The 14834-nt window shown below is 41.6% G+C and overlaps 1 protein-coding gene across 2 annotated transcripts in view; it reads right to left on the reverse strand.

The window, feature by feature from the left end:
- Positions 1 to 5855: 5855 nt before the first annotated feature.
- Positions 5856 to 14834, reverse strand: part of gig (TSC complex subunit tuberin) — a 41521-nt gene continuing 32542 nt past the window's right edge. For both annotated transcript variants that reach the window (XM_069502796.1, XM_034974780.2), the window contains 7 exons: positions 13398 to 13537; positions 12285 to 12400; positions 10884 to 10960; positions 9491 to 9626; positions 8169 to 8309; positions 6769 to 6945; positions 5856 to 6258 (listed from right to left, as the gene is read on the reverse strand). In XM_069502796.1, coding sequence (XP_069358897.1) covers positions 6052 to 6258; positions 6769 to 6945; positions 8169 to 8309; positions 9491 to 9626; positions 10884 to 10960; positions 12285 to 12400; positions 13398 to 13537 — 994 coding nt within the window. In that variant the 3' untranslated portion in view covers positions 5856 to 6051. The remainder of the gene's footprint in view (positions 6259 to 6768; positions 6946 to 8168; positions 8310 to 9490; positions 9627 to 10883; positions 10961 to 12284; positions 12401 to 13397; positions 13538 to 14834) is intronic.

Below are 14834 nucleotides of genomic sequence, written 5' to 3' on the forward strand. Positions count from 1 at the left end.
AGTTATATTTATAATGGACTAGCTGATGCCCGCGTTATGAAAATCCCGTGGGAACCCTTTGATTTTCCGGGATTAAAAGTAGCCTATGTCACTCTCCAGGTCATTAACTATACCCATGCAAAAAATCACGTCGATCCGTTCCGTTCCTCCGTAGCGACGTGATTGAAGAACAAACCAAAAAACCAACAAACAAACACACTTTCGCATTTATAACATGGGCAGTGATATCACTTACGACAATTTAAATGCTAAAAGAGATAGCGCTCTATGATACCGAAGATACGATTATCTCTTTCTAGAGTTCGATTAAAATCTTTCCTGTGGACTAGATTAGAACTAGACAATCATGTGCGTCCATATTTAATGTACATATATACTCTCAAACTGATAATTTCAACTTCCTTAGTTATATAAGTCCCGCAAATTGCTATTGCGCTGGAACCATGTCTCAGATCGAAATGACATCATTTTGACGTCAGCCGAAATAAAAATATACCATCAGCTCGAAACTTCAGTCAAGTGCTGACGTCAAAAAAATGGCGGCCACGCGCATTAGCAATTTGCGGGACATATACATTATTTGACGATCAAAAAATCGTTATTGGAATTAATTCATGCCAATAATTGTAATATTTCATACATAGTTGCAGTTTAGTGGATGAACAAAATTCTTTACAAATAAAAAATAAACATTTTTCTGACTAGACTTTGATGAAATCTTTTACAATAACAAATCAAAATCATTTCGTATTTCCTTAAAAACATAGTTCATGAAGGATTAAAAAATATTATAGTATACTTATAAATAAAAATAAAAGATTGAAAAGTCATTGCATTTACATTTTTAAGTATTCATTAAAATTATTATTATTAAAAAAAAGTCTTTGAACGCAATTTGCGACAAAGTGCGACAAGGCTATCTTGGCGCGTGGTGAAAATCGGAACTAACGTCGCCATCTTGTGAAGTCTCACGTTGCGTCTGCCTCGTATATGCGGTGTTGCCAAGTAAAACCACACATAACATATATATATATATATTATGTGTGGTTTTACTTTATTTTGATATATCCTGATAATATAACAGCATCATCATGATCAATAGTGAGCCGGCGATGGGGCTCACTATAGAGCACGGGTCTCCTCTCAGAGTGAGAAGGGTTTGGCCATAGTTTGCCACGCTGGCCATGTGCGGGTTGGTAGACTTCACACACCTTTGAGAACGTTATGGAGAACTCTCAGGCATGCAGGTTTCCTCACGATGTTTTCCTTCACCGGTAAAGTAAGTGATATTTAATTACTCAAAGTCAAAGTCAAAGTCAAATGATTTATTCAAAATAGGTAATAAATTACTCTTATTGATTGTCTGGTATGATACTTAAAACGCACATAACTCAGAAAAGTTATGCGTGCCCGGGTTCGAACCCCCGACCTCCGATTAGAAGGCGGACGTCCTAACCACTAGGCTATCACAGCTACCATATATATAACAGCATAAATGTGTCAAAACACCGCATATAACGGGACAGCGTGACACTTCAAAAGATGGCCACGTTAGTTCCAATTTTCGCCACGCGCCATAAGAGCCGTGTTGAACTGTATATGAGTTGTAGTCGTATGCATGGACGCACGGCTGTGTAGAGCCAAGTTCTCGCTCTAGGTAGTTATTGAAAGTCAACGTTTTGTAAGGAAGGACCATGAATTGTAACTTGTAATCATCTGGGCACACGGCTGTGTAGAGCCAAGTTCTCACTCTAAGTGTAATCTTTGAATCACTAACGCAGGAGTTTCTTGAGTTATATCTTCTGGGAGCACGGATGTGCAGAGCCAAGTTGTGAGCACTCGAAACGTAGTTTGTCTTAATCATTAATCTCAAGGTGAATGTGAAGAAATGACTGATGAGTTGTATTGAACCGGGCGCACGGCTGTGATATAGCCAAGTTATTGTCCTTGAAGAACGAGCGTATAGAAAGTGGCAGATGAGTTGTATTGAACCGGGCGCACGGCTGTGATATAGCCAAGTTATTGTCCTTGAAGAACGAGCGTATAGAAAGTGGCAGATGAGTTGTATTGAACCGGGCGCACGGCTGTGATATAGCCAAGTTATTGTCCTTGAAGAACGAGCGTATAGAAAGTGGCAGATGAGTTGTATTGAACCGGGCGCACGGCTGTGATATAGCCAAGTTATTGTCCTTGAAGAACGAGCGTATAGAAAGTGGCAGATGAGTTGTATTGAACCGGGCGCACGGCTGTGATATAGCCAAGTTATTGTCCTTGAAGAACGAGCGTATAGAAAGTGGCAGATGAGTTGTATTGAACCGGGCGCACGGCTGTGATATAGCCAAGTTATTGTCCTTGAAGAACGAGCGTATAGAAAGTGGCAGATGAGTTGTATTGAACCGGGCGCACGGCTGTGATATAGCCAAGTTATTGTCCTTGAAGAACGAGCGTACAGAAAGTGGCAGATGAGTTGTATTGAACCGGGCGCACGGCTGTGATATAGCCAAGTTATTGTCCTTGAAGAACGAGCGTACAGAAAGTGGCAGATGAGTTGTATTGAACCGGGCGCACGGCTGTGATATAGCCAAGTTATTGTCCTTGAAGAACGAGCGTATAGAAAGTGGCAGATGAGTTGTATTGAACCGGGCGCACGGCTGTGATATAGCCAAGTTATTGTCCTTGAAGAACGAGCGTATAGAAAGTGGCAGATGAGTTGTATTGAACCGGGCGCACGGCTGTGATATAGCCAAGTTATTGTCCTTGAAGAACGAGCGTATAGAAAGTGGCAGATGAGTTGTATTGAACCGGGCGCACGGCTGTGATATAGCCAAGTTATTGTCCTTGAAGAACGAGCGTATAGAAAGTGGCAGATGAGTTGTATTGAACCGGGCGCACGGCTGTGATATAGCCAAGTTATTGTCCTTGAAGAACGAGCGTATAGAAAGTGGCAGATGAGTTGTATTGAACCGGGCGCACGGCTGTGATATAGCCAAGTTATTGTCCTTGAAGAACGAGCGTATAGAAAGTGGCAGATGAGTTGTATTGAACCGGGCGCACGGCTGTGATATAGCCAAGTTATTGTCCTTGAAGAACGAGCGTATAGAAAGTGGCAGATGAGTTGTATTGAACCGGGCGCACGGCTGTGATATAGCCAAGTTATTGTCCTTGAAGAACGAGCGTATAGAAAGTGGCAGATGAGTTGTATTGAACCGGGCGCACGGCTGTGATATAGCCAAGTTATTGTCCTTGAAGAACGAGCGTATAGAAAGTGGCAGATGAGTTGTATTGAACCGGGCGCACGGCTGTGATATAGCCAAGTTATTGTCCTTGAAGAACGAGCGTATAGAAAGTGGCAGATGAGTTGTATTGAACCGGGCGCACGGCTGTGATATAGCCAAGTTATTGTCCTTGAAGAACGAGCGTATAGAAAGTGGCAGATGAGTTGTATTGAACCGGGCGCACGGCTGTGATATAGCCAAGTTATTGTCCTTGAAGAACGAGCGTATAGAAAGTGGCAGATGAGTTGTATTGAACCGGGCGCACGGCTGTGATATAGCCAAGTTATTGTCCTTGAAGAACGAGCGTATAGAAAGTGGCAGATGAGTTGTATTGAACCGGGCGCACGGCTGTGATATAGCCAAGTTATTGTCCTTGAAGAACGAGCGTATAGAAAGTGGCAGATGAGTTGTATTGAACCGGGCGCACGGCTGTGATATAGCCAAGTTATTGTCCTTGAAGAACGAGCGTATAGAAAGTGGCAGATGAGTTGTATTGAACCGGGCGCACGGCTGTGATATAGCCAAGTTATTGTCCTTGAAGAACGAGCGTACAGAAAGTGGCAGATGAGTTGTATTGAACCGGGCGCACGGCTGTGATATAGCCAAGTTATTGTCCTTGAAGAACGAGCGTATAGAAAGTGGCAGATGAGTTGTATTGAACCGGGCGCACGGCTGTGATATAGCCAAGTTATTGTCCTTGAAGAACGAGCGTATAGAAAGTGGCAGATGAGTTGTATTGAACCGGGCGCACGGCTGTGATATAGCCAAGTTATTGTCCTTGAAGAACGAGCGTATAGAAAGTGGCAGATGAGTTGTATTGAACCGGGCGCACGGCTGTGATATAGCCAAGTTATTGTCCTTGAAGAACGAGCGTATAGAAAGTGGCAGATGAGTTGTATTGAACCGGGCGCACGGCTGTGATATAGCCAAGTTATTGTCCTTGAAGAACGAGCGTATAGAAAGTGGCAGATGAGTTGTATTGAACCGGGCGCACGGCTGTGATATAGCCAAGTTATTGTCCTTGAAGAACGAGCGTACAGAAAGTGGCAGATGAGTTGTATTGAACCGGGCGCACGGCTGTGATATAGCCAAGTTATTGTCCTTGAAGAACGAGCGTATAGAAAGTGGCAGATGAGTTGTATTGAACCGGGCGCACGGCTGTGATATAGCCAAGTTATTGTCCTTGAAGAACGAGCGTATAGAAAGTGGCAGATGAGTTGTATTGAACCGGGCGCACGGCTGTGATATAGCCAAGTTATTGTCCTTGAAGAACGAGCGTATAGAAAGTGGCAGATGAGTTGTATTGAACCGGGCGCACGGCTGTGATATAGCCAAGTTATTGTCCTTGAAGAACGAGCGTATAGAAAGTGGCAGATGAGTTGTATTGAACCGGGCGCACGGCTGTGATATAGCCAAGTTATTGTCCTTGAAGAACGAGCGTATAGAAAGTGGCAGATGAGTTGTATTGAACCGGGCGCACGGCTGTGATATAGCCAAGTTATTGTCCTTGAAGAACGAGCGTACAGAAAGTGGCAGATGAGTTGTATTGAACCGGGCGCACGGCTGTGATATAGCCAAGTTATTGTCCTTGAAGAACGAGCGTATAGAAAGTGGCAGATGAGTTGTATTGAACCGGGCGCACGGCTGTGATATAGCCAAGTTATTGTCCTTGAAGAACGAGCGTATAGAAAGTGGCAGATGAGTTGTATTGAACCGGGCGCACGGCTGTGATATAGCCAAGTTATTGTCCTTGAAGAACGAGCGTATAGAAAGTGGCAGATGAGTTGTATTGAACCGGGCGCACGGCTGTGATATAGCCAAGTTATTGTCCTTGAAGAACGAGCGTATAGAAAGTGGCAGATGAGTTGTATTGAACCGGGCGCACGGCTGTGATATAGCCAAGTTATTGTCCTTGAAGAACGAGCGTATAGAAAGTGGCAGATGAGTTGTATTGAACCGGGCGCACGGCTGTGATATAGCCAAGTTATTGTCCTTGAAGAACGAGCGTATAGAAAGTGGCAGATGAGTTGTATTGAACCGGGCGCACGGCTGTGATATAGCCAAGTTATTGTCCTTGAAGAACGAGCGTACAGAAAGTGGCAGATGAGTTGTATTGAACCGGGCGCACGGCTGTGATATAGCCAAGTTATTGTCCTTGAAGAACGAGCGTACAGAAAGTGGCAGATGAGTTGTATTGAACCGGGCGCACGGCTGTGATATAGCCAAGTTATTGTCCTTGAAGAACGAGCGTACAGAAAGTGGCAGATGAGTTGTATTGAACCGGGCGCACGGCTGTGATATAGCCAAGTTATTGTCCTTGAAGAACGAGCGTACAGAAAGTGGCAGATGAGTTGTATTGAACCGGGCGCACGGCTGTGATATAGCCAAGTTATTGTCCTTGAAGAACGAGCGTATAGAAAGTGGCAGATGAGTTGTATTGAACCGGGCGCACGGCTGTGATATAGCCAAGTTGTTGCCACCAAGAGTCCGTCGTCGATCTGTTATTGTCCTCGAAGAAAGAGCGTATAGAAAGTGGCGGATGAGTTGTATGACCCGGACGCACGGCTGTGTAGAGCCAAGTTCTCCCTCTAAGTGTAATCTAGTCGTCAATTTTCCGGTGTAAGGATGAGCTGCTGCTATCTTGTAGTCGCCTGGGTGCACGGTTGTGTAGAGCCAAGTTGTAGCTGTTGAAATCTCCAATCTCTATGTGAAAGTACAGTGACTGATGAGTTGTATGACCCGGGCGCACGGCTGTGTAGAGCCAAGTTGTGTCACTCTAGGTGTAGTCATTAAAGTCATCGATAGCGACACGGCGGTGCCTCTCGGGCGCAGCCGCGTAAGGCGCGGGGGCTCGCGAGGCGGCGGTCTGGCGCTCCGCCTCGGCCCGAGCCCTAAGGCGCTTGATAATTCGCAATCGTTCTAAGGAGTTGGACGCGTATGCCTCGCTACCCGGTTTTAGGGATTGGGAGATTTGGGATGCCAGCTGTGAAGGATAAAATTGATGATTTTAGATAACAGAAAGCATAAACGGTAAAAGAACTCTAGACATATAAACTTATGTCTTTAAATTGTACATCATAGAATTGTGCTCCTTAGAAACATCGCAAGAGCTACAATGTTACCCGCATCAAACTGGGAATTGAACTTACTATTAATTATCTATACTTCTTTTTTTTACTTATGTCAAATTATATATCAAAAACTCTGGTCATCAGAAATATAGAAGAAACTTTTCTAAATTCTACAAAATGTTTTATTGAATCAGCTGCTCCACCTGCAACCTGAAACTGCTATATTGTACCCAGCGCGTGCGGATACACTATGGGATCTTTAAAAGCCAAGATTACTAGGGTGTGTCAGTTAGTTCAGCACACACTAAGCATACAAAATCTTAATCAGTAACTAATTTAAAAAAAAATATTAGTCTTACGAACTAAAAAACAGGCATGATGTTTATTATGACGTCATCCAAAATCCAACATGGCGCACTTACCGCGGCGTGCAGCGCGTGCTGGCGCGCCAGTAGCGCGACGTTCGAGTCCGACACGCACTGAGGCTCGACGTGCGCGAGGAACTTGCCTCGCAGCCGCTCGTCTTTGGTCTTCAGGGTGACGCGGTTCATGCCGTGCTCTAGTGGCTCCACCACCACGATGCATAGGTTGAAGTGACCCTAAAATATGGATAAATTACGAACTAATACCATTATAATTATGGAACGGGTGTGTATCACTATAAATAACAAATGTTGGAACAGTTATGTATTTTTTTTAATTTTTTTATATTATTTTATTTCGACTTGTACGGGAGCGGTGTGCAGGCTCGACCGTACCAAAGGGGAGATCTCCCACCGAGCGGTTGGTTGTGCTCGGTAGCGCCAGCTGGGCCGACGGTTGTATCTTGAAACTTCTATATATAGTCCAGATTGCAGAACACTCTGTTAGTGCGAGTACTGTAGGCGGTACATTTGTTCGGGACTATGTCATCGATTGAACAGCGCCATCTAGTTGCTATTGTGGCAACCGCCACAGACTTAATGAAAAGTGAACATTTTACAGCCCACTTTTAGACAAAGCACTAGATAAAAACCGAGACTGGTGTTTGCTGTTGGCAGCATAAATAGACCGTAGTCTGTGCTAGGGCTGACAAAGATCATTGACCTCACACGATTAATATATTTTTAGGTAGGTACCTACTTATTAGGTGTTAGTTAACCTTTCATACAAAAACATATTTTATACAAAACATTCATACTTAGGGCCGGTTGTTTCAAACCATTGGTCTTCGTAAGATACGTTCGTTAAAATTTAACAGACGTAGACGAACTTTAACATCTGTCAATTTAAGTGCGTTGCTTCATTGTACAAAAAACTGTTCGTCATTGTTATTTTGGTTCCGAAACTAACCCTAAAAATTAACTTACTTCTCCGTATCCTTTTTTTATTTAATTTTAAGTAATATTAAATTATATACATAGTTATTAATATTGCTACTTCGCATTTTAAACACTTTTTCTTTCTTACAAATTCTCTTTCAACTTCAAAAAAACTACCATTAAAAGCATTTAATTAAATTGATTCCATTATAATTTGTAAATAAAATATTCCGTTTGTAAGAAGTATGAAGTTACAAACTGATTTGACGATCACCAATGGCGCCGGCACTGGTTAACGTTAACGTAACTTTTTAACGAACGTTAGCGCTAATAGATGCTGAATCAACGCTTTTTCTTTACTTACGTTCGTTAGCGCCATATTTAAAGGTTACGTGTCCGTCAAAATTTGTTGAAACAACCGGCCCTTAGACTTACTAGCATTCATACAAACCTGTACCTTTTTTTTGTGTGTGTATTACAATCAAAAGTGTCGATATTTCGACCTTTTACTAGGTGGTTACCTTGATGGTGAGTATGTTGAAGTCGTGGCCCGAGTCGTTGTAGACGATGGACACGAAGTCGTTCCCGATGTACTTGCGTTTCTCGTTGCAGTGCGGGTCCCGCGCCGAGCTGGGCATCGCTGTTGCCACGTGGAATAGGACCTAGGACAACGGCAGTGGACTTATCATAAGTAAAGTAAAGTAAAATATGCTTTATTGTACACCAAAACAGAAACAATAGACATATAACAAATACAGCATGTACAATAGGCGGCCTTATCGCTAAAATAGCGATCTCTTCCAGGCAACCTTAGGGTAGAGGATATTATAAAAATTAAAGAAAGCGGAAGGGGTGTACTAATTAAATAAAGTAAATACACATAATATACGTATGTATATATATATATAAATGAAAATACAACAGTAAATAAGAGAGGAATAGACGACAGATAAGTGGAATAAAAGTAAAAATAAATAAACACATCAAATGGAGGATAAATAAAATAGCTTCAATTTTGTTTTAAAAATAGATAGTGATTGAGACTGTTTGATATCCAAGGGGAGAGAATTCCATAGCAGTATAGCGGTAACAGTAAATGATTTAGCATAATAAGAAGAGGAGTGTGTAGGAATTTTCAGGCGTAGATTATTTTGAGAACGAAGAGAAAAAGAGTGTGTATCACATCGGTACTCAAAACGTTCTTTAAGATAAAGAGGAATGGAGGGATTGAACAGTATACAGTAAAGAAGATGAAGAATATGAGTATCATCATCATCATCAACAGATAGTGTCAATAATATACCCCGCATATGTTTAATACCCGCTTCTAAAGTGAACTTGGCGATTGAATCGGTCATTTCAAAAAGTTTTTCTCAAAAATTTAGACTTAGACATTAGTCTCTTGTGTACATAGGCCTCTTGTGATTTCCACACGCCACGGACTTCAGTCACGTAGAAACGGAGCGACGAATCGACGTGATTTTTTGCATGGGTTAGTTAGTTAGTAGTTAAAGACCTGGAGAGTGACTGGAAAGTTTTTTTTAAAGAATATTAGCCATGTTAAATGACTAATATTCCCCTTTCCTCTCCAACTGAGCGTCAGGCTTGTGCTAGAAGTAGGTACGACAATAGTGCAACGGGCGGGGTTTGAACCGTCGACCTTTCGGTTTTCAGTCCACTCCTTTACCCGTTGAGCTATTGAGGCTCTCAAAGTGAGTGATTTTATTCTGGTAAATCAAGTTCCCACGGCGGTTTTCAGAACTTTAATCAGTTCGGAAAATAATAGAGTTCCCACGGGATTTTTAAAAACCTAAATGGCGGGCATCATCTAATTGATGAATACCTGCATGATGTCATCATTCCATACATAGGTGTAGCGGCCATCTTTGCCGCCTTTTTCTAAATTGAGGAACAGATTAGGTTCTTCCGCGCCTTCCAAGGGCACCAGCGTCCCCAGCAACCTCAGGAAATCCATGTACCTGAAGTACAACAAAGATAAACGTGCGAACTTGGAAGGGATATGACAGTTTTCATTAAACCTATATAATATGTATTAGGTTTTTGTGCAGCTTATGTAGATCTCTAGATTTTTTTTTTTTTTTTTATTCAGATACAAGTTAGCCCTTGACTGCAATCTCACCTGGTGGTAAGTGATGATGCAGTCTAAGATGATAGCGGGCTAACCTGGAAGGGGTATGGCAGTTTTTTATTAAACCCATACCCCTTTGGTTTCTACACGGCATCGTACCGGAACGCTAAATCGCTTGGCGGCACGGCTTTGCCGGTAGGGTGGTAACTAGCCACGGCCGAAGCCTCCCACCAGACCAGACCAGAAATTTAGAAATTATAAAATTCCAAACCCCTGCCAGGGAACCCGGGACCTCCCACTATTAAGACCACAGCGCTCACCACTGCGCCAGGGAGGTCGTCAAAAATATATATATCTCTACTGTTTAAACGCGTAAATCTTTTAAACCACGCAACAGATTTTGATGCGGTTTTCACCAATAGATAGAGTGATTCAAAAGGAAGATTTATAGGTATTGGTTTGTGTTAATTTGTTGAAATATGACGATAGTTTAACAAAATGTCGGAAGAAATCAAGCTTCCATCGAAAATTAACAAATATTATAAGAAAACATCTAAATATATAAAAGGAAAAGTTGACTGACGGATTGATCTACCAACGCACAGCTCAAACTACTGGACGGATCGGACTGAAATTGTCATGCAGACAGCTAACTAGCTTATGGTCTGCGACTTCGTCCGCGTAGACTACACAAATTTCAAACCCCTATTTCACCCCCTTACGGGTTGAATTTTCCAAAATCCTTTCTTAGCGGACGCCTACGTCATAATAGCTATCTGCATGCCAAATTTCAGCCCGATCCGTCCAGTAGTTTGAGCTGTGCGTTGATAGATCAGTCAGTCAGTCAGTCAGTCAGTCAGTCAGTCAGTCACCTTTTCCTTTTATATATTTAGATATGAGGTAGCATCCGCTAAGAAAGGGTTTTGTAAAATTCCTAAGAGCGATCACGCACTCGTAAGATCCGAGTACGTGAAAATACGTTCCTTTTTGTTTTACGAACTTTTTGTATGTATAAAATACGATTTTGGCTTATGACATATGTCGTAGATATTTTTTATATGTTAAGGGTAAAATAGAGTTTCGTCGTTCGTTGGTAGTCTACGCGGGCGAAGCCGCGGGCATCAGCTAGTATCTAACATATACATACCTAACGCTGCCGTATTCGTTTTTTAAAATTGCAACTTCATCATCTTGCTGTCCCGGTCCCACGTACAGGACTCCCACCTGAACATGTTAGAGGTTAGATAGAGATAGTGGTATAGAGCCGCGTTCTTACTGGTTGACCGTTGATCTGAGTACAACGACTTGGTAGTTCAACTGAAATACAGTAAGCGGCCAAAAGTGATGAACATCGATCTTTAGAAGCACATAGCAGATTTGTAGACCACTGTCTCGGTCGTTGAATAGAATAGAATAGAATAGAATGTTTTTTTATTCATGTAAACTTTTTAAAAGTGCTTATGAATAGTCAGGTAGTTTTAATTTACCACTGGTTCGGAATGCCGTTCCTGCCGAGAAGAACCTGCAAGAAACTCGGCGGTTGCTCTTTTTAATTTTTCAATTTACAATGTTATTATACCGTACTATACAAGCCATTGCAGCCCCGTGCATTGCTGGAGCGAGTCAAATCCAAGCTTTTTTATCGTTTACATAGTCTGCGACTGTATAATATGCTTTTTTTAGGAGCATACTTTTAACACATTTTTTAAACTTGTGTAAAGGCAAGTCTAAAGTTGCTTGTGGAATTTTATTATAAAATATTACACTCATTCCCACAAATGACTTTCGCACCTTCCAGAGGCGGAGCGCAGGAGTAGCTAGCTTATTTTTGTTTCTAGTTTGCCTATCATGGAGATCACTGATTTTTTTGTAACTGTGAATGTTTTGTCGTACAAAAATTATATTATTGTAAATATATTGGGAAGCTACTGTAAGAATACCTATTTTCTTAAATATCTCCCGTAGGGAATCGCGCGGTTTTAAATTATAAATTGCACGTATTGCCCTTTTTTGTAATACGAATATTTTCCCAATATCTGCCGCTTTACCCCATAGCAAGACTCCGTTGAGACCGACAAAGCGTCATATGGGTATGAGTGACAGAGACAACGCTCTACAAAAATGAAATGTCATTCTAAAGGCCGACGTTCATCACTTTCGGCCGCGTACTGTAATTAATTAATCGACCGTGCATCACATTACAGTCCAGGCCTGAAATAAATCAATTACCGGTCGAGTAGTAATAATAGAAGGCCGAGGCGGAGCTTCTATAGTAATACTGTCACGTGACTGGTGACTGACGTGAAACGTGACGTCATCAAAGCCCGCGTTAAAAATGGCGGCGTTTGAACAGATCAAATTTTATTAATTTAAAAAAATAATTTGAGCATTTCAAACAATATTTATATTTTTTACTATGTTGTAACAATGTAAAAAGTGAATTAAAATTATAATAAAATTACATGCATATTCCCTATTCAAATAATAATATGATATGCAATGGTAATGTTTTTTTAATTAAAAAAAAAAAAAAAATGAATTTTCGTACCTTGTATGTCTCAACGGGCGGCACCAGATCGAGGTTCTTGATAGTCCTTTCGTGGTGTTCGCCCGACACTTTGAGCGGCCGCTCGCTCAGCGCGCTGGGCGGCGCGGGCGCCTCTCCTATGGACACAGACAGACTGGTTACCACACAATAGTGTTTCCATGTACACGGTAATTACCGTAGATGCACCGTAATTCAGCCCTAATCTACCGTCAAGGTAATATGGCCATTTTTTTTTTTTTTTTTTATTCAGATACAAGTTAGCCCTTGACTGCAATCTCACCTGGTGGTAAGTGATGACGCAGTCTAAGATGATAGCGGGCTAACCTGGAAGGGGTATGGCAGTTTTTATTAAACCCATACCCCTTTGGTTTCTACACGGCATCGTACCGGAACGCTAAATCGCTTGGCGGCACGGCTTTGCCGGTAGGGTGGTAACTAGCCACGGCCGAAGCCTCCCACCAGACCAGACCAGAAATTTAGAAATTATAAAATTCCAAACCCCTGCCAGGAATCGAACACGGGACCTCCCACTATTAAGACCACAGCGCTCACCACTGCGCCAGGGAGGTCGTCAATTACCTTGACCGTGTCACCGTAATACAAAATCACGTTAAGAATTCATAATATACTGCGTAATACGAGTACGAATCTCAGTCACCTAAGCATATTTCATAATGGCAACATTTCTCTTGCTCTCGGTTTAAGCATCAAATCTCAGCAATCTATTTTCGTCCTTATTCAAGCAATTAGGAAGGAGTCAAATGTAAAACTAATGAGATTTAACAAAATATTAATATGAATAAATCCGTATATGAAAAAGATATTGCTATGCTAGGAGAGTCAGATTCAGAATAATATTAATAGTTGATTAAAAAGCAAATTCGTGACGTTTTTTCTTTTAAAAATGACACGGTAATTTACACGGTATTCTTTTAGCTAATCCACCGTAATTTAATCTAGAAACACCGTAATTTTAACCCTTGAACACGGTAATTCTCGATTTACATATGGAAAACACATTCACCTGCCTCACTACCGCTTCATGCTTGCGGCATATGTTGTTTGCCGCAAGCATCAAGCAGCTCCATAAAATTGATTGCAGTATAAAATTACCTGGTACGGAGGGTGAGATGGGGTACGTGCTCATGTTATGGTACAGCTGCAGGAACACGAACGAAGGTGAAACTCCGCCGCCGCCGGTCGCGGCGCTTGTCCCTGTGCCGCTCGAACTGCTCGCGATGTTCCTTATATCCCTGCACGAAAATCTTTGCATTATCAAATGGAAGAAAGTTACTATAAAAGTCTCGGCCAAAATAGCAATTAACGATCTCGTTTACTTTAAAAGGAATCGGCTAGCGCTGCGTTTGTCGTTGACCAATATGTTAAAGAATAATGGTCCGAGGTGGGAGCCTTGTGGCACGCCAGGTGTTATTGGTACAAATGTTGTAGTGTAACCCTTGACAATAATAGGCTACTTGACAATTTTTTTAAGTTGGTCTTAAATGGTTAATATTTGTCCTATTATATCAAAAAAATTAACACTATATTTTTTTGCGCCCTAAAAACCGTAAAACTTTAATTTAAAAAAATATTTTTCTTAGACAAATGCATGACGTCAGAGCACAGATAATCTATCGGCCAAACATGGCCGACAGTGTTTTCACCTGTCTAAGAAAAATATTTTTTTAAATTAAAGTTTTACGGTTTTTAGGGCGCAAAAAAATATAGTGTTAATTTTTTTGATATAATAGGACAAATATTAACCATTTAAGACCAACTTAAAAAAATTGTCAAGTAGCCTATTGCTTGGATCCTTTCACGAAGATACGACGTGAGCCATTTCAAGCGGTCGCCGTGAATAGCAATTAATGAGCTATGGGAAATTTTATCAAACGCCTTTGAGTAATCGGTATACACGACATCGGCGCGAAATCCCTTGTCCATAGCATCCAAAATCGTATCCAGCATCTCGCAAAGATTTGTCTCCGTGTAATATTATTCCGTTGTTAATAAGGCCATGTTGCAAATATGTATCTAAATATATAAACGAAAAAAGGTGACTGACTGACTGACTGACTGACTGACTGACTGACTGATCTATCAACGCACAGCTCTAACTACTGGACGGATCGGGCTGAAATTTGGCATGCAGATAGCTATTATGACGTAGGCATCCGCTAAGAAAGGATTTTTGATAATTCAACTCCTAAGGGGGTGAAATAGGGGTTTGAAATTTGTGTAGTCCACGCGGACGAAGTCGCGAGCATTAGCTAGTCTAAATATATAAAAGAAAAAAGGTGACTGACTGACTGACTGACTGACTGATCTATCAACGCACAGCTCTAACTACTGGACGGATCGGGCTGAAATTTGGCATGCAGATAGCTATTATGACGTAGGCATCCGCTAAGAAAGGATTTTTGAAAATTCAACCCCTAAGTGAGTGAAATAGGGGTTTGAAACTTGTGTAGTCCACGCGGACGAAGTCGCGAGCATACGCTAGTTATAAATAATTTTAAATCCTATTTTAATGTAAATAGGTACATACCA

Source organism: Maniola hyperantus, chromosome 13 (genome assembly GCF_902806685.2).
Source record: "Maniola hyperantus chromosome 13, iAphHyp1.2, whole genome shotgun sequence".
NCBI lineage: Eukaryota > Metazoa > Arthropoda > Insecta > Lepidoptera > Nymphalidae > Maniola > Maniola hyperantus.